The sequence below is a fragment of the Limulus polyphemus genome, unplaced genomic scaffold (genome assembly GCF_000517525.1).
Source record: "Limulus polyphemus unplaced genomic scaffold, Limulus_polyphemus-2.1.2 Scaffold1505, whole genome shotgun sequence".
NCBI lineage: Eukaryota > Metazoa > Arthropoda > Merostomata > Xiphosura > Limulidae > Limulus > Limulus polyphemus.
In genome coordinates, this window is record NW_013667115.1 from 78147 (window position 1) to 103376 (window position 25230).

The following is a 25230-nucleotide window of genomic DNA, read 5'->3' on the forward strand; positions in this document are numbered from 1 at the left end:
TATTTATTTGTAATAAAAAAGTAATAGTATTATTACCATTATTAATATTTTTAGTGTATAGTGTTGTACTGTAGTCTATTTAAATTTAAGTATTTTTAAGCCTAACTAAATCATAAATTGACATACTAGTAATTATTACTACGAGTATTGTTACTACTAGAACTGCTAATGGTACTTATTCAAGTTTGAAGTTGGAAAGTTTAACGTCAAACAACAGGCTTCATCCGGTTGAAGCTTGTTCATAATGATTTTTTGATCAGTGGTTGTTAAAACTTGGACGTTACAACATGTAAAATACATTTAACATTGTTAATATTGTACTTATACTATATATATATTTATAAGTTATACTTTTATAGTGAATAGATAAAATATAACATTTCAAAAAATTAATGTTAATTAAAAAACAACACATTATTTCTGCTTTTGTAATGTAAGTTTGTTGTTTAACGTATTACAATTTACAGTACTAATCTATTAGTTAATAGTGTTACCGTTATTACTATTATCTTATAAGTTATAACGTTAACACTGGATATTTTTTAAGTTCCAGAGCTTAACAGTAATGCAAAACTGAATTTTTATTTCAACTATTATGATTAACATACACCGTATCTGTGAGTTGCTAATGTGATTTATAATGAACTTAGGCCTAAATTTTGAAAAGTAATTATCCATATGTGTTGTCATACGTTTAAAATCATGTGAAATTGTAATTCACAAATTGGGGACCGTGTGTGTGTGTGTGTGGTAGTACTGGGTTTTGTTATCAGTTAAGTAAAACATGTACTCCAAATTCAAACTAACAGCTGGGTAATTATTTATGATAAATATAAGAATGCTAGCATACATGACTGGTGCTGTTGTTGCACTTGTAAGTTGTAGACACCAAGAGGCAAAGAATGTGATTGGCTAAATGACTTTATAATCCAGTCAACCTATTAATATTAGAATTATGCTGGATTATTAATACAAATAACATAGGGCACACACAAAAGAGACACTACCAATGCTTTAATGATCATATCTAGTAGCAAAACTGATGTGTATGTACTTCAATTAAGTAAGCAAATTCTTTGGTTTGAAATTTTGTCTTCTGAATACTAAATAATGTGTTTTTATGATTTTTAATTATAAATTATGGGACCAAAAGGAGTCTTTTAGCACATCAAGCATAACTCAACCTCTCTAAACATTAACAAAACTAATAAATCCAGTATTGATCTTCCCCATATTTATTTGTCTTTTCCCTTTATATTCTGCAAAGTTACAGCATGTACCACTCTAGATGGCAATTTGTTCCAAAGATTTACCACTGTTGAGACATGAAAGTGCCTCAACAGGATATGTGATTGATCTTTCCAAATATTAAATTTATGGCCTTTTGTTATACTGCTGTCAGAATTCTGTGTGAAAAAATCTGATGTATCAGTCTTATGAGTTATCATTTTCAATGCTTAAATTAGATTGACATTGATCCTTCTATTTTCAAAAGAGAACAAACTAAGAGATCTTAACCCATCATCATTACAACTTACAAGCCATCCATCTCTGAAATTATCTTATTAGCCCTTCTCTGAATCATCTTTAGAAACTTGATAGCCTTCCTGAATCATTAAGATAAGTCATACTACATGTAAAACTTCTATGAGGCGAAACTAGTAATTCTTACAATGAAATCATGACCTCTTTAGGTTTGTAGCCATTATTCCTGTGTTTACAACTCAAAATTCTTTTAGCTTTACCATTTACAACGGGACATTGTCTCAAAGACTTGCAGGTTGCATCAACCAGTAAATACTACAAGACCCTTTAACTCATCCACATAATAAAAAGTATTCTCATGTAAGTTACATGTATAATTTATCGTTTGATAAGCCATATGAATATCGGTGTACTTATAATCAAAATTTAAATGCCATCTTGTTTGTGTATGTCCAACTAATCAGCTGATGAAGTCTCTCTGAAAATCATAGCATTCTCATTAAGGCCAGCTAGATCTAAGATTTTTTATATCATAAGCAAACTTGGCTAGTTTCTTGATTATTCCCTTCCAATGTCATTAATGTAAATTAAGAATAGCAGTAGTTCCAACACATTTCCCTCAGGCACATCACTTGGAACATTAGTTCCGATGACGTGAACTCTTAATGTGTAAAGTAACATTATCAAGTTGGTAGTTGAATATAAATATAAAGGATAGAGGACACTTATTATGCTAAATATAATATAATGCACTTGTTTATTTATACACAATTGAAGTATTGGTCTTAACATCACAAGTATTTTGGCTTCTCTTGAATAGTTCTTTACTACAGATTTATTTATTTATTAATGCATTATTGTTGTTTTTTAACAGTTGATCTCATACACATTTTGAATATTTGTTTTACAATTGTATTGTCTTTTAATAATAATATTTAATGAAATGTGCATATTCTGGATATTAAGCTAAATACTGCCCACTGTTGAAGACATGAAATCTCTTACAGTGGACAAGTTTTACTTGATTAAATAACATCAGTCTTTTGATCAATTATATATATATTACTATTATTTATGCTTTTTAACTCTTAAATTACCAATTTCTTTACAAGTTACTTATTGTTCACTACACTTGGGATATACATTTATCATATAGAGTTATTAATGGAATTAACTGTAGTGTTTGTGTTTTCTGTGTGACTCGTATATCACATACTAAAGAAACCCTGTAAGTCAGCAAGCAACAGTCATAGAAGCAGTTTGTAGCCATAATGATGTGTGTTTGTTGAAAACATACCACCCTGCTTAAAACTGAGTACTGTAAGCATTGATGAAAAAACACAATAACAAACTTGAAATCATCAGTCAGCAGAGGTCCATAAGGAACATCATATTATACTGTTCAATATTTTTTTGTACTGCATTACTATATTAACTTCTGTTTTTTCTATCAATAAGTTTAAATTTGGTTAAAACTACACAAATTTAGCTTTAAATATTACCAGAACTAACATTGAAAGGAGAAGCAGCCTTAACAGACTTTCAGCATCGTAAATGACAAATATCAGAACTTGTTATTGAGACTGTTTATTGATTAGCATATGCAGGCAAAATCCTGAATTTACACAATGTTGTATTCATTAAAATGTGTTAATATTTAACTGGTTGATAATATAAAAATATCAAATTGGCTATCAATACATTTTATATTTGAGTGTAATTTCTATGTTGCCATAATAAAGTGTAATCAAGCATAGGAGTTTGTGGAAGTCTTAAAAACATTTTTAGGCTTGTACACTGTACTCATTTTATGCCTAGAAATGATAAGGTTCCATATCTAATGCAAAGTTTTTAAATAGTCATTAGATCAGACAGGGTAGGTTAAAAAGGAGATTAAAAATATTTACACACTTACACTTCATTTATGTTTTAAATTGTAGCTCAGTTGTATAAAATACTCATCAAACTAGTAGTGGAGATATGTAATTGGTTGTGTAACATTTTATGTATTGTAGTATTCTTACTTGATCTTTCCAGGTGAAATGTTTACCTAGGACTACTCTAGAAATCCAGGTGTTGCTGAAGGCAGCCTTTTTTGAATAACACAACTGCTGTTCATCTGGCTGACTTCATCATGAAGAAACTTTTTTCTAAGTTTGAAAATAAAATTGAGCAGACACCAAAAGAGGCCACAAGTTTTGTTGGGAAAATATTCAATGTTGGAAGATTTAGTGTTACAGTTGAAGACATAATTGCAGAAGGTTTGTTCAGTTTACCAGTATTTATTTTATTTTTTGCTTATTAATAGAACCCAAATAGCTTGATTTAAACTGAAAACCAAAGATAAAATCAACAAATAATCTTCTGAATTTTTTATTTGAAACGTATATAGGAAAAGGTACAAATTAGAGCTGGGTGATTACCTTGATTAATCAATATAATCAATTACTTATAAGCATCATTAAATCAGTTAGTGTTGCATAAAAAATTAATTATTTGAAATTATGATTCAATTGATTATGTTCCAAAAACAGTCAACTAATTGAAATTAGTGTTTTCAGTAATTACTATTTTTGATTATTCCAACTATCCAAGTCTCGTGAGAGGAATTGATTAGTTAAATGTAATTGATTAATGAGCCTGACAATCAGTCATCAATTTCCAGTAATTACCCAGCACTATTCCAAATTAAGAGTTAAGACCACTTTTATTAACCTGAATATTAAACAGTTTTGTTTTCTGTGTGACTCCTGCTGAGCTAACTCTGTGCTAGTCTCTTTATTAGTATCTTTGTGCTTCATCTGATGTTATCACCTATATGTTTAACACATTTTTATTGTATAAAGCATAATAAAGAGGTGGGGTTAACTCAATTAATTGATATAATTGATTAGCTATGAACATAATTACATCAATCAATGTCACATACAATAATCTGTTAACAGAAATTGTGATTCAAATGATTACTCACTATTCCTACTATCTAGTAATTAAAAGTACTATTAAATTGGTTAATGTCATGAAAATAATCAACGTATCTAAATTATGGTTTTCTATTGTTATTATTTCATATAATTCCAACAGTCCAAGTAGTCAGAATATTGTCATTGTGTTTGTTTGCTTTTAAACACAAAACTACAAAAATGGGCTGTCTTTGGTCACATGAGAATAATTGATAAGTAATCAATTAATGAAGTCAATGATTAATCAGTTAGCAAATTCCTGTTAATTACCCAGCTATAATAATACAACATTGGCAATTTTTTCTCTTTACCAATATATTTTTACTGTATGTATAGTTGTACAAATTTGAATTATTTTAATATTGGAAAATGTAAAGTTGTAATTTTATGTGAAACTACTATTGTTAAAAAGTCTGTTGATGAATAATTTTTTTTAAAAAGAAGAAAGTATTTAAGTATTACTGATGAGAATTGTTGTTTGTTCTATATTAATCAACTTCATTGAGTTAACTTTCTTTGAATAATGTTATTTTGTTGTGGGCTTGATACTTTTACAATTTTTTTAAAATAATAAAAAAATAAATATAAAGTTAACTATTTATAACTTAAGGGTAGAATAACATACAGAGTAGTGTTACTCAAATTTCAATTCATTTGTTTATTGTTGTGTTTTTACTGTTTGTTTTTGACACATTTACAGAACAAAAGATAATTCTATACATTTCAGCTTTGTTTCCCAAGTTTCTTCAACAAGTTGTTGTTTCTTAAGAATATAATTTTAAACTGCAAATGATATGGATCTATTTGATTAATTGTAAGTCATAACCATAACTGATTTTTATTAGAGAAAATATATTTTGGAAAGTTCAACCTGTTGTCAGATGTAGTCTATCAGCTGAGTTGGGCCTACTACTTATCTCAATGGACCAGCTAAAGACACTTTAAAACTAATCGCCACACTTGTACAAACACAAAAACATATGATGCACAATGTCTAATGGTAGACTTCCACTCATTCTTGTCCACTTTTTGTGTGGAGAAGGGGGGGGGGCTGGACTTGTGAGTATTTTGAGAAAAAATAAAGACATTTTTATGTATCTCATGAGCATAATATTTGAATTGACAGATTTTCATTAATATTTACATCTGTATCCTATTATATTGGAGACATTTTAATCTGTGTGGAAAATCAGAGAGAAGATGGAACTATTGGTAATTTCAGAATGGCACCCATGTATCATAATTTCATTTGAGCTGTTTGAAGCAGCAGCAGTACATTATGTTACTTGATTATATGAGGAATGGACAACACATTTTACCTATCAATTATTATTATAATTTCCATTTGTTGTGATTTCAAAAAATGAATAACAGAAATTTTATAACTTAATGTCATATTACATATTTTATAAGTTTATTTTCACTTACATCAAATATCACAGTTATTATTTGAGTTTTCTGAATGGAACTTATGAAAAAAATAAAAAAAACAGAGAAAGAATTTTCAAACATACATTAATCTTGTACCTCACAAATATAAAAAAAATTGTTTCTAGCTGCATTGTTTAAGGTGCAGAAACATGCATTACTTTCAGCATACTTGTTTAAATATCTATGTGGTATTCCTGTCTACTTATGCCCATTCATTCATTCAAACTGATTTTCACATAATTTTGTTTTTAAGAAACCATAAACTGGGTATAAATTGTCTTTCAAACTTCTATAATTAAATGGATAAACTTAATGTATCATGATTCTGATGATGATATAATGCTCACCTATGAAATTTTAGTTAATGAGTTTGCAAATCGTATTAGTGATCCAACTTTGTTTCTGTGATAAATATCAAAAATTCAAAACTTTACTCTATAAAATATAAAGCAGCATCGATTATTTTTTCAAATTAGTTATGATAATAGAGACAAATGTGTCCATGTTTTGGATGATGCCTTTGCATTACATATTCATAATATGGTTATGCACTGAAGTGAAATGATTATCTGTATTCAGGCAGTTGAAATAAAAGTGACTTAAATGAAGAAAAAAAAATGTCTGATAATATACCACCAATTCAAAATGGTCTTAACTGTTATCAACAAAATATTAAAAATAATGTTGTTATAATTCAGAGCACCACAAACTTTACAAAGATTATACATTTATACATGTTAAATGAAAAATAAATATAACCTTGATACCATGACAACTAATGTCAAATCTGTACACAAAATAATCAGAACTGATGTCACCTAGCAACAGTAATAAAATGCAACAATTCAGGTGGAAAGTTACCAAAACAAAAGTTCATAATATTAAAAAGTGAAGCTAAGAACATAGGGAAAGCAATAATAAAAATTTAAAATGGTCCCTTTGACTGAGTGTGGGAACCAATTTTAGCTGCCCTGTCTGATGGACCAATGTATTTGAGTTTGTTATACTTTGATGTACCAAACTTACAACACCTGAAAAATAACTAAATATACATATACAATACAGAGAGTTGTAGAGTTCACAAAAAATAACCATAAGAAAGAAATTACTGATAATGTTTATGGGTTAGCACTTAGAAATGTGTGAGAGATAGTTATTCAGTTAGCAGTATAAAAAACAAGCCTAAAATCTGAAATAATGTTCAAACACAAATTTCTATGATTTATTGAATGATGTTGATCTTTTTCAGTCCACTCGGGTATTAATTATGTGAAAAGTTCAGTACTGTGTGTAGGTCAGCAGTTTTAGTTCAGTTAGAGGGGTGATATCTATCAGCCAAATTTGTAACACAGTTGCTAAACAAAAAAATCATTTAACACTGTCAGAGATGGTGAAAAAATACACTGATATTTTTCATATGCCAAGACTTATTAAAAGTGTACAATACAGTAATATTCACAAAACTTCACAAAAATTGGATATGAAGTCTTTGAGTTAATTACATAATAAATGTTAATGAAGTTTTCTCCATGTGTAGTAGTAGGAAGAAATTTTAGCTCATGAAAAAATAATGCACTGTTTTGAAGGAGTTGTGTAAAGTATTACATTTTGTGCATATGAATTTTTGCCAAGTGTAGATCAATAAACAAGATAATAGTTACTCTTAGGTCATTGCCAAATGCTATAATGTAGTAGTTATTGACTTGTAACCTCAAGAGTACAAAGCCGTTTACCTAGATGTTTTAGTAACTTCTGGGAAGTGAGAAATTTGATCTATTGTTTAGTAATGTAGAATAAAGTTAATCTGAGAAAGGTTAAAGAATTTACAGTTATTCATTTGGTATGTACTGTATGTTTAATATACAAGATTAGTTAAATTTGAAATAAAAATGCAAACGTACATATAACTACATGATACTAAATACACCTATAAACTTTTGATGATGCACGTGCACACTTGAAAAAAAGGGTTAAAGTCAATGATGATACTACTATTTTTGTTGATTATTTATATAGATGCATAGAAAACCATTTGGTTAGTTGCTTTTGAAATTCATGAGGATGGCTTTAATTTAGAATTTTTTTTTATTATGTTTATCATAGAAAACATTCTAGGTCACCAAAAACACACTTTTTTCATTTGTACATAGTACCCAAACACTTGAAACAATCTCAGTCTGTTAGCACTTAGGTTAATATAGTTATCCATTAATAGTTGTTTATCACCTTTACTACTTTAGAAATGTTAATCAAAATAATGTTTAGTATTAAACTGACTGAACATTAAAATTGCATATGGATAACACTTCCCAAATTTCATTGTTAAATATAAGAAGAAGAAGAAAAAATACATATATTGCAATGAGTTTTTGCCAGTGTTTTGGAGCTTAATTTATAATTGCAACTCTTAAGTATTAACAGGCTGAGACTAAGAATAAAATAATTTTTAAAATGATTGTTATATTTTACAAGGTGAAGTTTGATATTCCACCAAATAGTTTTTGCTTTATTTAGTGATTTTCTTAAATTAAAACCTTGACCTAATTTTGTACTTCATATCTGAGATCATTTCAGTGTGTTTTTGAAGTTGTAAATTCTGTGATTTAAAAAGCTAAACACATATATATATATATATAAAAACTTGTATAAGAAAAATTGACACACATGCACACAAGTGTTATATACTCCAGCTATACACATAATGTGATTAATTGCATCTTACATGTAATTATAGCTGAGACATCTTACTTGAAAGGTCAAGAGATTTTTCAATCAATCATGCAAGTTAAGTCATTTTTTCAATAGTGTATGGTCATCCAGTTATTTAATCCATTAAATACTGAAACTTAAGTCCTTGAGTACTTTGTACATCTAATAAGTAATGACTGAACTGGAGAATTGCTGTTAGCAGTGGGTAGCAAACATCTGTACTCTAACCTATAATTTCTTTATAAGATAATGAACATTTGTTAAATTATAGACGATTTCACTAGATATAAAATCTTATCTAGCATTAATCTCAGGATGATACATCAGCAATTAACATTCAGAATCAGACTATTTAAGTTTTAGATGTCATTTATAGTTTTTTTTGTTATTCCATAGTAAAGTGGAATATGAACACAAGTAGAAAGTACCCTGTGCATTTAAATGTAGTTTTGAAGTAGAGAAGAAAGTGAAATATCTAACCTTGAAGATAGATAATTACACATGCAAACTGTGATAAGGATCACAGTGGCTTGCTAGTTTACTTTGCCTTATGGTAATATTACTTAGATCGAGTGGACTTTTTCCTTTTGTAATTTTGATACATTATCAGTATGTACTTTATGCTGTTAGACAAACTTTAATAATGTGAACAAATTACTTGTGAATACAACAATGTCAAATTTCATATGTAGTTTTTCTTTTTCTAATGATTTTATGGCATTATTAGTTTGGAATACATGTGCTATTCCAAGAAAAGCTTTAATCTGTAAAGAGACATGTTTTTTATGTATTTGTTAGGATTGGATTGTAATTGTTGTATATATGTGTATAACTTATGATTCTGTGTACATTTATAATGTGTGTATATTGGATCTAGAGATGTTTCCTCTAACCCTCTCTCCTCTAGACTTTTTCAGCAATATTTATTTTGATGAGAGCAGAGTATACTTTATGACCTTATGACTTTATTTATGTTGTAAATTATTTTGAAAATGATTTCTTGACCTAGTACCGTTCTTATAGCTATATTAATAAAATTTTGGATTATAATTCAAAACAAGGTTGATTTTAAAGTTAAGCTTTATATAGCAGTGTTTCTAAACAATCCCAAGTTTGCTCTCCTATTGCAGGAACTGCTACTTTATTGTTAATTAATGCCAATATACTTATCACATAACATTATTGATTTCAGTAGGTCTGAATCTATGGGTTGCGGGTTCGACTCCCCTTCCCACCAAACATGCTCACCCTTTCAGTCGTGGGGGCATTATAATGTGACAGTCAACCCCACTATTAGTTGGTAAAAGAGTAGCCCAAGGGTTGGCGGTGGGTGGGGATGACTAGCTGTCTTTCCTCTAGTCTTTCATTGCTAAATGCGGGACAGCTAGTGCAGATAGCCCTTGTGTAGCTTAGCACGAACTTCAAAACAATGAAACTTGTAATTTTACCCAAAATATTGCACATCTTCTGCAGTTCTCTTTAATTTTTCTTAATCCTTGCATTTTTTAAATGAAATTTTTGTCATAAATTAAATAAAAATATTTCAAATAATTCTCTATGAAAATTGAAGTATCAGAAAAAAAAAGAAAACTTTTATTATATAGCTATTATATGAAAAGTTGATATATGCAGTATAGCAACAACTCGGAAATTTTGTAAGGTACAATAGCATGTGAAAATAATTGCCTGTTAATATTTGTACAGCAAACCTCATCTTTCAAGAAGTTATCGTGTGACATTTACTACAAAGCAACCAATAAAAATGGATCATTATGTTTATATAACATAGAATTATGAAATTCTCCAATTATTTGAATCCAAGTTACTTGCCGTGTAGGCAAACATTTAAAAGTTCTTTCTAGGAAGAATTTTACAAAACATGTATTATTAGATGACTGGAAATTAATGCTCTCTCATTTGTAACGATATGTCAAATATGGAAAATTCAGTTTAAATCCAAAGGCTACGTGAGTAACAATTCTTACAGAACATCAAATTAACCTCTTAAATTATATGATAATCAAATTTTGATCTTCCTTGGTTTTGGAAGCTTGTAAAGTAGTTGATAAATTCAAACCTGATATTTTACAGATTTGTTTGAATGTTCTTCCTCAAAGGAAATTGTCTTCTGTTGTTTTTTTTTAAACTATTGTGTATGCTACATGAAAAATAGAGTATATGTAGAGTTTTTTGTTCTTTTAAATTATTGCTTTATATTCTTTAATATAACTCAAAAAACGAACTACTTTCTGGTATATGAACAAAAAACTAAAGTCTTAAATACTTAAATGCTTGGAGAACAACAAAGCTTATTAGATAAATGGTTTGTTACTCATATTCAGTATTTGTTAAAAACATTTCATTTTTGTGATCTAGTAAACTGTACTTCAAAAAAGAACAAAACATTTGAAAAATACAAAACCTTTTGAACTATATTTGTTAGCAAGATGTAATATACATGTATTTTATGGCAAACATAAAAGTGTGAGCTTAGAAAGTTTTAACAAAGAGTTTTCTATACAATGTGCTAAAAGTAAAAACACTTTCTATGATGTGAAACTTGTCAATGTAGTTGCAATCATGCATAGAATAAATTTACTATAAAGACTCCTCTATTACTGGAACTTTCCCAACAAAATGAGATTAAGCATATTGTTATTGTGCAAGTTAAGTTTCAGTTGTACTTTACATATAAATGATTCATTATTTTTTTTTCCTCACAACACCTGCATAACATTTACGATATTGTAATGTTTCCTTTAAAATGTGAAAATTCATCAAAATAGTAGTAAAACTTAGTATACCTTTTCTTTGAACTTCAATTTTTTTTCTAGTCAAGAAGAACATATCTTGGGTGAGAATACTTCCATTCATGATTTTGTATGACTTTGAAAATATCCTTACTGAATTTCATTTAGCTAGTAAAACCATGGCCAGCCATAGAGGTGTTGAATGTGTGCCCCTGCACAAGGGGTACCAAAACTGAAATTGCAACCGGTAGGGACAGGGGTACAGCAAAAAAAAAGTTTGCACAGGCCACAGTTTTGCCTAGGGCTGGCTGTGAGTGAAACACATCCAAGCAAAAGTGTAATTAATATCTTGCATTTTTTTTTTTTTTGCAATTTGTATAATTGAACTATAACTTATGTTTCAGCTGCTTCAATTGTAGTCATGATAAGAGCCGTGTATGATTTCTTGTATAGATGAAACTGTTATTCAACATATATGCAACTTATTGTGTTTGCTGTTGTGTACACGGACTGGTAATTGAATGTAACTGAATTCTTAACTGCTTTGCTGTTTGAACTTTGATTAGTTGAGTTTTTATTAAAAGTATCTATATAATGTATGCTAGTTAATTGATTATTCTGTCAAAGTTTTTGTTTTTTTATGGTTTAACCTAACGCTCTTATAGTATAATTTTAATATAGTAATCATAAATGTAAACATAACACTTTCCAGTAAGAGAAATGAGTGTCCATTGTAGAAAGTATATTAACAAAATGTATTATGATTTTTTTTTAATCATTATTGTTAACAAAACCAAAAAAAACTTTAGTTTGCATTCAGAATATGTTGTGATATTTTAGATGTTTATATTAATCTTTTTTTTCTCTCATAGGTGGGTTTGCTCTAGTATTTCTTGTTAAGGGGACTAACAACGTTAGATATGCCCTCAAGAGGATGTTTGTCAATAATGAACCAGACTTATCTGTATGTAAAAGGGAAATCCATATTGCAGTAAGTACCTGTTAAATTCTTGTTGTTGTTTTTTAAATTATATCTTCGATATTTGAATGTTTTTTGTTTATTATATATATTCCAATAATTCATTCGTGCATTGAAGTTTTTATAGATCTGTTTTTTTTGTATCATATTGCTTGTGCTCATTTGTTTAATAATCTCATGAACACTGCCTCGTATAAAATACATTTCTCTTACTGATTTGCTTCTTCATAGAGCATTGGTTAAAGTCAAAATTAGATCATGCTCATTAGATTTAAATCTGAAGCCAGTTTTAGTGCATTTTACCAAACCAGGGGGTGTTGTAGGGATGAACAATTCTCATGAAAGCCAGATATTAGTGTATATTTGATCAGTTTTCAAAAAGGCTAGATATCACTGTAAAGATGGATAATTCCCATGAAACTAGGTTCTGTTGTAAAAACTGACAATTTTTATGAATGCTAATTATTGTTTTAAATATTGACAAGTTTCACAAAGGCTACAAGTTGTTATAAAAATGGATATTTGTAAAGAAAGATAGGTGCTCTTTTAATGGTTGACAAACATCTAGAAGGTGAAGCATTGTTACAGAGGGATCATATAGTATGTGTGTGTGTAGATCCAAATATTGTAATGCTCTTGGGTTTACAGAAACATAGTTTTATTTTATTAATGCAGCAAAATATAAACCACAGATTTTATATTAATATTTTTGTTGTGAAATGTTTTAGAATCATTAAATTAGTTTGTCTGGATCAAGAGATATATATTGTTTTACAAAACAAAAATCATAATGAAGCAAGAAAATTAAAAAAAATATTTACACTTTTATATCTTAAAAAAATGTTTGTTCATACTTATATTGCTTTTATAGTTAAAAGTTTTTATAGTTTTCTTAACCCACTAAAAGTTACTGATACAAGTATTCATTAAACATTTATTTATAGTTTTGGAAATGTTAATATTTATGTAATATAAGAGTATTAGACTAAGAATAGATTTGTGTTGTGATGTATTTAAAAAATATTTTTTATTAGAAATTGAAGCAGTTTTTACTTCTTATATCTTATTCATAGAGTAGTCTGCGAAGCCATAAAAACATTATTGGTTTAGTAGATTCCAGCATCACACATGTTGGAGGAGGTGTTTATGAAGTATTAATGCTTATGCATTATTATAGAGGTATGTATACATTCTTTGCTTAAAAATCATGGTTGCCTTCTGATTATGCTTATAAAACTACTTGCTTGATATTGGGTGCTTTAAAAATATAAAATTAAATTAGAAAAACTGCCTTTATTATGAAAATAATTAGTTTCTTTTTCATTATGTATATAGTGCATTGTTTTAGTTTTCTTTTTTTAGTAAAGAATTTATTTCTGTAAGTTATATAAAGCAATACTAATTATGTATTCTAATAAAACTGTAATAATGGTGAAACAGATTTGTTAATATCTTTTCTTCACTGAAACATGAATTTCAGGGAAAAAACATGACACAGAGGCATAATACGTTCTTTGATAAAACTAAACAAAATCTTTTCTAAGAGTTATTAAATATTTTTATTAAAACTTTTACATTTTTGTAGTCAATTTTAACTTATGCTTGTAGTAAATGTTTGCATATTTATTTTGGTGCTTTGAATAAGTGTAGAAATAAACACATCAAGTGTGCTGGAATCAGCGAGTCTGGTTAAGTTTTTTTATAAAAGCTTCACTTGAATATTTTTGTTACTGAATTATGTTATGCTCCATCAATATTACCAGAAGGTCAAGTATTGCCATAGTTAGACTAGTTTTAAAGCTAAGTGATGACACTGTGGCTGATCCTTGGTAATTTGTGGTCTCATCATTGGCCAAATATTATATACATGGTTATGAACTTAATACAACTACAGAGTATAAATGGAAGTACTTAATGAAAATCATTTTCTTACCTTGGTGCATTTCTGAAATGGTCCTACCTCATCTCACCCAAAGCTATATAGATCCTGAACTGCCCTCAAAGAATTTCTAAAATTTTATACTCCATCAGTTTTGTGCCATTTCAGTACATGTGCTGATCATTTGACTACCCTCTACCAATCATACTTCACCCACTATACAAGCGCAGCTACTCCCTCTACTATTCTAGAGTAATCTTCATTTTCTGAATTGGCATTTTATTGTATAGACATGTGTTTTAACTCACTTTCTACAAAATTTTTATTGTGCTTGATCACAAATTTCTATCAATATAAACTTCTTGTGTTTTAATATGGCAGATGATGTACTTCCAGCAACATTAGACAATGGTTCTGACATGAATCCCCAAGTCTCAGGATCAATGATATCTGCTAGGGAAGCACAGGCTTTAGTTTGTGGGGAGTTTTCGTATCTTAAGTTTGGCCGATGATTTTTCCTTTCATGTTACGATTTTTGAGAGGAAGGATATAACTACTGAGTGAAAATTTCTTTCTATGGCACTTTCCACCTGTTACCGCACCTCCATGTAATCTCCAGGGTTAGGTATTGTTCTTTTTCCAAGGAGATCTATGGTAAGTTTTCAGTGTATATTCCTCATTCCCACTAGGTATACATATGTTTAATGAGTTTATATGGGCTTGTGTGGATTGACCTAATTTCTGCACATTATAATTTAGGTCTTTCATGTCTTCTTTGCTCAGTATTTGGTAAGTTTGATATTTATAATTCTTTGGGGTAGGTTTTACTTTGTCCTTTTTTTATTGATTCTTTGAGTGGACTTAATAAGTTCTATATTTACACGTCTTTTATCTTCCATATACCTATAATGGTTTTATATTTTAGGCGTTGCTTATTGATTTATGTTTTAAGTCAAATTTCATAGTTTTGCAAATTCGTTATTTTTATGTACTTTGTAGACTACAAATTTCATAGTTTTGTTAGTTCATCAGTCCTGATTACTTTCTCTAAGTAGGTTTAGTTTGTGTATCTTTTTGGCTACACTATATGACAGTTCTGTGGGTTCTACCCCCTACCCACTTCACAGATTTCCTTCCCTCCTCTGGATCGTATTTCTTCCAGTCATCTTGCCTAGTCTGTTCAAGACCTCCTTCACAAAGGGACTGTTGATTGGGTGGTGCCCACTCAACCTGGTTTTTACACCAGTCTAATTATTGTGCCTCTGGAGATTGGAAACCCATTATAGATCCGTTCTGGCTGAACTCTTATCTGGAGCCACCTCGCTTCACTATGGAGTCCTACTTATCACTTTGGTTTGTGTTTTTTTTTTTCTTGGGACTCTGGATGACCAAATTGTCCTGATGAATGTCTATTTTCATATTGCTAGTGCTCCAGTTTCACATCAATTTCTTTGTTTTGTCCATGTGGGTCGTATCTTCCAGTTTCGGGTGCTGCCATTCAGTCCTTCTTTGGCTCCATGTGTTTTGTCGAGTGGTATGCTCTTTTGTCAGTCATTTTCACTCCTTGGGTCTTCCTGCACCTAGTCAGTAAATCACGCCTGCTTTCTTTTTCAGGAAGCTAATTGGGTTGGGTTTTCTGATCCAGTTGGAGAGGTCCATTCTTTACCCCACTCAATATCTTATTATATATTTTTTTTCTTCCATTCCCATCTTCGTTGGGCCAAGATTTCTTCACTTTGGTTCAGGGATGTAGTATGGGCAGTCTCAATGGCCCTACTTTCATCTTTCCTCACTGCACAAGGGGTTTTCTCTCTCTCTCTCTTTTGGTGATGTGGGCTTTCATTTCCGTGGTTTGTGCTCACATGCGTTCCCTTCAGTAGACACTTCTTGACCAATAGAACTTCTTCCATAATCTCGTTGACCATCCCATTACATTTCCCCCTGTGATCAGGGCCGACCTTGCTTGGTGGCTGAACAGAGAACTGACCATGTTGGGGGTTCCCATTACTCCACCATGTCAGGAGTCTCATCTGTTTACCTATGCTTTCTTGGTGGTTTGAGGGGCTTTCCTTGATTCCCAAGAGATTTCTGGTCAATGGTGGGTCAAGAAGGCTACTCTCTATTTCCACTTCCAGGAACTTTTGGCAGTTTGTTGGGCTCTGTATCCTTCCTTTTGTTTTCTGGGAGTAGATGCATTCAGTCCGGTTTGGAGGGGTCTTCACTAATATACCTATTCTCCTATCAAACTCCTCTCCAGAGTTTTTCCCATCTCCAGACCATTCCTTGTCGTGTTCTGCTTGTTTTTCCTTATTGACCTGCTTAGATATAGTGCCTTCTGCTCTGGCCCTTGCTGGAGTTATATCCCCTGCTCTTAACTCTGTCCTGGTCTTTCCTCCAACAACTGTGTTCTGATGTGGATTTTGCCTGGTCCCTTGCCTCTGCTTAGAGACTCACCCCTAGTGTAACGTTTTTCCTTTCGACCTTTTGTCCTTTTCAGTGTACAGTGACATTGGTATTCCTTCAGACTTTGGACCATTCACTGTGGCTTCCACCCATTTCATCCTTCTGTTCCTCATCTGTCCCAATTCTTCACCTGGTTGTTTGATCAGGGTTTGTCCATGTCATCTGTTGCTAGTTATAAGGCTGCTGTGTCAAACACCTTCCACTTCTGGAATGCCTTCTCCTCCCTAGTTATTTCCGTCCTTCTCTGTTTCTTTCATTTGGTCTGTCCACCACATCCCTTATTCTGTTGGATTGGGATCTCATTGTTGTCCTTCATGCCCTGTCCAGTTCTTCCTTTGAACCCATTGTAATGTGTTCCTTGTAACATATTCCCTTCAGACCTATTTCTTCTTCCTTCTGGCATGGGGTCATCGTCATTCTAATATTTATGCCTTTAATGTTTCCCGCATCCTTTACCAACCCTCGTGTGTTATCCTCTATCTGGATTGGGTCTTCCTTCCCAAGATATTGGCTGCCCAGGAAGGTTGTTTAGCATTTTCTTCTATTTCGTTACCTTTCATATCCCACCTGTACTCCTATTTGGATCCAGATTGACAACTATGTTCAGTTTGTTTCCTATGTTAAGTGGCTCGTACTACCTCCTTTCATAGTTCTCATTCCCATCTATTTGTTCCATGGACTTCCTCTGTTTCCAGTGATCAATTGCCTGGTGCTCACTGATTGGGTTCGTCAACTCATATGACTGGTGTATTCTGACTTGTCCATGTAAAGTCAGCATTTATATAATGTTTCTTCACACCACATTCATCATCTAACTGTGTCTTTAGCTGCTCGAATCTGCCATCATTTGGAGGAGATCATTCAGGCTGGTATGTGGACAACTCCAAATACATTTGTTGCATGTTCTCTACATAGCCTACCTGTGGGTATTGTTTTCCTCCTGTGGTGATTCTACACATGTCTATTTGTCTTTGACTGGGGTAAGTTGACATATTTAATTTTGTATCTTATTTAATTGATCTACTTCATATTTCAGGATCACGCCTGGTGTTGAGTGTTGCCTGGTTAGGTATGGTTAATATTATACTAGCAATCTGTATACTTCTATAACATTCACTATTGAGATGAGATGTTTCTTTAAGACCACCGGCTGCTTATCCAGAGGTGTGTGTATATATAATTATCACTGTTTTATATGTAAGGTTCATCACTTATGGACATCATGAGTAAAGCAGATGGAGATTTCTGCCCATTCCTACTGACCCATGATTCTTCCAGTTGGTGTCTTTCTGCTTCTCAAAATAGGAAATTGTAGACACCCATTGTCCTCTGGACTCCCCAATGTGTATTGCCACCCCACCCCCCTCTTCTAGTGGAGCATAGGAGTGGAGCCTTTGCCACTTGTAGTTCCCAGTTGCTGGAGTTGTGGATCAAGGAGGTTTCCTCCTGAGTGGGTTTTGTATAACAAACAAAGTTAGACTATATATCATGTGTGCCCACTTGGCGAGAAGAGGGCTTTTGTGTTTGTACTCGTTACCGAACAATGATTATACAATAACATAATATTCAAGATCCAAAACACCCCCCGGATGTTTTTGCTCAGGTGGATTGCACTTGGTTTTATTATATGTATCCAAGGTTCTTTCCCCTGGGTGTTGCCCAGGTGAACCACTCTTGTTGATCTTACAAGCTTATGCAAGGTGCTTCCACTGGATGTTTTTGCCCAGATGGATTGCACTTGGTATAATATGACATATCCCAAGGTGCTTTCCTGGATGTTTTTTGCCTGGGTGGACCACACTTGGCCTATTCATATACAATTCATGGTCCTTCAGTCCTAGCCACATTTAGTTATTTCGTTTTCTCTGGCACCATACTGTGGCTTACTATCACTATGTTTGGTACTATGGCTTGCTACATATGTGAACAAAGTATAATGTATCTGTTGACAATGGGCTGGTTACGAAAACCCTCAAGATCACTCTCATGTCTGTAATAGTTTTTATTCATCCAACGTATCCTAGGTGATTCCCCTTGATGTTTTTTGCCTGGGAGGACTGCACTTGTTCATCTCAGTATCTTATACAAGGCATTTGCACTGGTTTTTTTTTGCCCGAATAGACTGCACTTGACATACTCTACCCTTGGCACATGCTTATACAAGCTCAATGTCACTTCCACACTAGACTTTCTAGGTTTGTTAATGATGTGCTGTTTCAAGCCATGGTTCTACATCACTTTTCCACTTATTCGAGACTGTACGTCTCTTTTCTGAATGCAATGGTGCTTGCTAATTCAGTTCCACCCTCTTTTTGTTTCTGTGTTAATTACTGGGTGAAGAGCATATCTGTTCCAGAAGTAGTGCTTTCTTTTCATATTCTTGCTCACCTGTTTTTTTCAGTGTGGTCATTTTCTGCTTGATTGGATATTGATGCACTTTCGCTGGCCCCTCCACCCTTGCAATGTGGGATTCTAGCTTTGGGTGAGGGGAGGAGGTCTCTTTTCTGAATGTATTGGTGCTTGCTAATTCAGTTCCACCCTCTTTTTGTTTCTGTGTTAATTACTGGGTGAAGAGCATATCTGTTCCAGAAGTAGTGCTATACCCCACAGGTGTGCTTTCTTTTCATATTCTTGCACACCTGTTTTTTCAGTGTGGTCATTTTCTGCTTGATTGGATATTGATGCACTTTCACTGGTCCCTCCACCCTTGCAATGTGGGATTCTAGCTTTGGGTGAGGGGAGTTAACATTTTCTTACACTGAATATGTATTTCCGATAGGTACTAACCTCTTCCCTACCATTCCATCCACTGATATTCCGGTGTTTTTGGTTTGTACCTGCCAATTTTTGAAAGTGAGGATTACTCTAGAATAGTAGAGTGAGTTATCTGCATTAGTATGCAGGGCACAGTATGATTGGTGGAGGGTAGTCACATGATCAGCACAAGTTCTGAAATGGCATGAAACTGATGAGGTATAAAAGACTGGTGCACTGTTAGCAAAAATGTTTAGAAATACATAGAGGGCAGTCCAGGATTGAGATAACTTTTGGTGAGAAGAGGTAAGTACCTATCAAAATTACATTTTCAATGTAAAAAATGTTAACTTTCATTGATCAACTGCCTGCTAGACACTTGTAATTTTGTATTGTGCTCTATTTAGTAGTTTATTTTTCAGCATATCTATTGCCACTTGTTTCACAGGTGGTATTATACATCAAGCACACATGTTGAAATATATATATTTTAGAAATATAATAACAGACTACCATAATTGGAACAGGGCAAACAAATTGTATATTGTGGTAGCCCTGTTATCTACCCCTGAAATCAGTAGAAAGTTTAAAAGTTAATTTCTTACCCTCTCTTCCATGTGAATGGAATTTTTCATTTTATTGTGGTTCTGTACCCCATCAATGTAAATTTCCTTTCAGTATCTCTGCATGTTTATTATAGAGTTAAGGAAAACATAAATTTTGTGTGATAAATTTTTTTTTAGTGTTAAAGCAAACAAAGAAAACTTTAGAATCTCCACTAGAATTTACATACCTTCAGAATAGTAGCTATATTTTTATGCTGCAACTAGAAAGAATACTTAGTTTTGTTTTGGTTAGAATGTTTACAAAACCATACTGTCATGCCCATCTTGTTACAAATTACTATACCAATTAAAAAATGCATATTTAGATTATATATTGCTGGTACTATATAATTAAACTGTAAATTATACTTGAGATAAATGTAAAAAATTAACAGCCCCAATGTTGGAAAACATGCTATTTTATTTCTTTTAAAAATTTATTTGTAGCATTAATTGTCAGTTTTATCATATAGTTTTTATATTCAGAATATTTCCCCCTGAAACTTGTAATTTTAATTTTTTTTATGAAAAAAGAAATATTACAGTTTTTATTTTTATTATTATAGCTTAAGTGGGATGTCTTCTGTCTTTTCATTCCTGCCAATCATCATTATCCCAATGGATTTTTTAAAGTACAAAACCTATCTTCTTAATGTTAAGTACCTTTCTCTTGTGTGCACTAATAAAATATTGTGTTTTTTTAATATCTGTAGGACGTGTACTACAATTGATGAATGAGAAACTTCACACAGGATTTACAGAACATGAGGTGTTGAGAATTTTCTCTGATGTTTGTGAAGCAGTGTCAAGACTTCATCATTGTAAAACACCTATTGTTCATAGAGATCTCAAGGTAGAAATGTTTTGTAAAATGTTCACACTGAGTTTTGAGTTTGATTGAAACATACCTCTTTTTGAGTATAATGTTATTAAAATATCGTTTTTTATACAAATATGCAAATTGCAGCAAAATTAAAATACATAGGGCTTCTCTTAATAGTTAATTTTGAATAACAAGCTTTTGATTGCTATTACTGCATTCAGTCTTAAAGCTTTAACTTAACTGTGTATTATATTTTGCTGTCAGTTATCAACCCAAACTATGAGCCTTAAAGAATATCAAAATTATGTATATATGTTAGTTCCTAAAATTATCTCAACTAGAAATTGCAATAGAAAAATAATGATCCAGTTTTTCAAAAATATACCACTTCATGAGTAATGAATAAAAATGATTTCAGCATATGTTTCTAAAAGTTATTTTCAGGATTTCTATGGGGAAGTTGGGTCTGAGTGATTTTGATAATCTGAGCCATCATCAGATTTTAATTTCAAATAAAACAGAAAAGTAATTTTTGAATCTCTCAACAAAGGCTCAGCATTTATAAAATCAATTGTCTAATGTGATGTTTATTAAAGGCAGTAGCTCAATTACATTTATATTATACAAGCTTTCATTCTGAAATATTAGACATGTAATTTTAGATGGCAGAATTGTAAGTTTTAAATTATTCAACTTAAAAGGTTATTTTTTTTAGTTTCAAAAGCATTTTGTAAAGATTATATGACATTGAAAACATTTTAAGCTTTCTGTGTTTGTAGATATATTGGTCTTAAACTTTTGTTATATATATAACTGGTAGAAAAACTTGTTAAAGTTTAAATGCTTTTATAGGTAGAAAATATATTGATCAGTGATAGCGGTCACTATGTTTTATGTGATTTTGGAAGTGCTACGGCAAAGTTTCTAAATCCCCAGAGTCAAGGAGTTAATGTTGTTGAAGAAGAAATATCAAAGTAAGTTTCAGAACAAAATGTTAGTAAGATTTATTTTGTCTATTTTTTTTAACATTCTGTGATAGACTCAGAATTTGTCATGACACACACACAATTAAGAAAAGTTTAACTTTTATTTTTTTAATACTCCGAGTCTTAAAAGTTTAGAAAAGTGCAAAATGCATACATTTTATAAGGTCATGGAAGGGTATGGAAAACTGTAGTTTTAAGTAATTTCAACTGATATATTTGTTTAAATGACATAGTACTGAATCATTGTAACATGTTACTATATATAGCGATATAAAAATTTATTGAAAAACAATCCAAAGTTAGTTGTGGAAAAGTAGTAAAATTTACTGTATAAAATCAAAACAATTTTTAAAATTTCCAAAGCCCTTAATTCTTGATAGGTTTAAAAACTTACATTGATACTACAAAAAGATTACCAAAAATTTAAAAATAACATAATAAAAAAAAAAGAGAAAAACATATTAGTATATTTCATAAACAGTCTGTAACATTCCTCTAAACCACAGTTTTAATTTTTGGATGGCAAATGTGTATTAGAGAATTAAAATAATAAAATCTCAAAACTATCTCACTGATTGATTTAAACTTATGATTGTAGAAACCTGAGGCTAACCAGTTTTTAATCACAACAAATAGTGATCTGAAGTAAATAAAATGTTAAAGATACTGGAATGGGCTTCAGTGAGTTTGTTTTATTAAAATGTTTACATTGAGACTTGCAATATTTCAGTCTACCTTGTTTCTTCATGAAGAAAATGCTATTTTAACAAGAACTGATACATAATATACTTTGTATATTAATAGACGGTATGAAAATCTATTAAGATTTAGCTATATTTTAGAAATTTCTTCACTAACATTTTTTTTTAAATTTGTTTTTGTACAGGTACACCACCTTGTCTTATAGAGCACCTGAAATGGTAGATTTGTATTGTGGGAAACCTATAACAACCAAAGCTGACATTTGGGTGTGTAGCTCTTATTATTTAAGAAAATAAAGATATTTTATATTTTTGTAGGATTGGGTGTGACCTAGTAGTTAGTCTGTTGTACTGAGAATCTGGGGGTACATGGCTCACACCTCTCTGCAGAAAAAATCAAACACTATGTTCTGAGGATTTGGGAGTATTATAAAAGTGACACTCAAATCACCCTATTTGATTAGAGTAGCTTAAGAGTTTGTGGTGGGTGCCGTTGACTAGTTGTTTTCCCTCTAGTCTATCAGTTCAAAAGTATGAACATCTAGAACAAATAACCTATGTGTAGTTTAGTACGAATGCCAGAAACAAACAATCAACCATTACAAATTAAAATCATTGTTAGTTAAGTCATTAACAGTAAAGCATTTAGGCAAAATTTATTTTATGTGACCTTTATTTTAGAAAACAAGATAATTACATCCAAATTTTATTTGAAATCATAAGAAAATGTAAAACCTTGATTTTCAATGCTATAAATCAAGGCCTTAAAATGTTTTATTTAAGTCTTGTATGTAAGGCAACTGTTAAAGTACAAAATTTACACTTTTTTTTCATTAAAGCTTTCTGTAATTTTTCCAACTAGTACCAATCATAAAACATTCTAGAAAAGTTTCAATTTCTAAGTGGCTGGTCTGTCATTTGCAGCTAATCCAGCTGGGCTGCTTTAGATGCACTCTGTCTGATAAGACCTCATATAGATTTACTGCCAAGCTGATAGAAATGTTTATTTAAATGAATATGATTATTTTTGTTAAATACTATTACTGCTGAGTGTAATGAGATGCACCATACTGCATTATCTGATCATTGAATGACTATCTTTCCAATTCAACACCCCTTATAGAAATCACATAGCCCTCTTAGAAACCTTTTTCACAGATTTATTTCAAAGAGAAACATTGAAACGTAAAAAGTTTATTATTCGTGTGTAACTATTAAAAGTTTGGAATTTAACCCTATTGCTATGGACATTCTTTACTGTGCAGGTTTTAGTGACATTCAGAATTTAAACTAATTTTTGTTTGTTATACCAATTAGCACAGAATAAAATTGTAGCTAATAATCCATATTTTAATAGTATATAAATTTTAAGTTCTTAATTTTATAAGGCAATATTTAAAAAAATCCCGAATTTCCCCTAATGTGAGAGATGTGACATATTTTCTCTAGGCATCCCTTCTTCTCTATTTTATTCACCACCCCTCCAATAAGTATGAAATTTAACGTAAATTACTCGCTATAAAATTGTCATTGCTCAGATAAACCATAATTTTTATAGCCTTCAATCTTGTTTGGTTACAGAGCTATCAAATAGAAAATCAGACCCCTCCTGCCACACCCACCTGTCACATCCTTTTTTTTTCAGGATTTGTTAATAGCTCTGTCTTACTCTTAATACTATATTATGTATAACCAATAGAAAGCCAAGGTTTTCATCTATTAACTCTCCCAACATGGGGTCTGTCAATTTGAGTCATGTGACCTTTTGTACTCGTTTTAAAGTTGATATAAATTTAATACTTATAACTCTATATATATTAGGTATATCTTCACGAAATTTGGCAGTCTTTCAGTTAATATTACAATTCTTTCACATACAAAAAGTCATATTTCTTAGTGAAGTATTTTAATAAAATAAAATAAAGTTTTGTCCATGAATGTATTGAGTATTTGTTTTGAATAGTCTGTGTGCAAAGTAATTTTCATGTTAAAATGAAAAATACTATTCATCATCTCAAAAATCTCAAATTTCCTTTGTGTAATCCCTAAAACCTCCTAAATACATTTCAAACGTTTTTTTTTCACTAAATCCTTATAGTTTATATGCTATTTTCTCTACCCTATCTCAAAATGGGATCAGTCAATTTGACCGACCTCATAACCACTAAAAAAAAAAATCTAAATAAACCTAAATTAACCTTCTTTTCTTTCTAGAATGACTTAAAATTGTAACCTGAAACTACATTTATCCTAAGTAGCTCTAACTTTGTAACATTATACATCTATTTATAATTAAATTTTATTGTTTTTTTGCCCTTTGAACCGCGTCTAACTGCTATCCCCACCATTATAAGTTGTAAATCATTTGGGGAACGTGCGGCTCATGTTACGCTATCGAATTACATTACCCACGAGCTGCTCGCGTGCGTGCCTCATGAACCATTTTAATTATATTATTATTTATTTTACCTAATCTAGTCTTAAATAACTTAAAAAGATCCATACTTTTAATTTTAGTTACTTTTATAATAATAAATAAAGAATAGATATGAAAAACAAGAAATAAAGTACTTACCCAATCTTCTTTTTTCTTGCCCATGATTGCCAAGGAGGGTTAAACCTGATTTTTTTTAGTGATTATAGTAAAGCACTTAACAATTTTTATGTAATTAAATAATACACCAAAGAATATAGACTAATAA

General features: G+C 31.1%; 1 protein-coding gene across 2 annotated transcripts in view; it reads left to right on the top strand.

Moving 5' to 3' along the window:
- The first annotated feature begins 209 nt into the window (after positions 1–209).
- LOC106463862 (AP2-associated protein kinase 1-like) overlaps positions 210–25230 on the top strand; it is a 66261-nt gene continuing 41240 nt past the window's right edge. Inside the window, exons 1-7 of one of the 2 annotated variants that reach the window (XM_013923942.2) lie at positions 210–289; positions 3523–3746; positions 12211–12329; positions 13391–13496; positions 20732–20871; positions 21694–21815; positions 22714–22795. In XM_013923942.2, coding sequence (XP_013779396.1) covers positions 3620–3746; positions 12211–12329; positions 13391–13496; positions 20732–20871; positions 21694–21815; positions 22714–22795 — 696 coding nt within the window. In that variant the 5' untranslated portion in view covers positions 210–289; positions 3523–3619. Of the gene's footprint in view, positions 290–415; positions 434–3522; positions 3747–12210; positions 12330–13390; positions 13497–20731; positions 20872–21693; positions 21816–22713; positions 22796–25230 lie in introns of those variants that run through there. The other variant, XM_022391480.1, reaches the window with a different exon arrangement.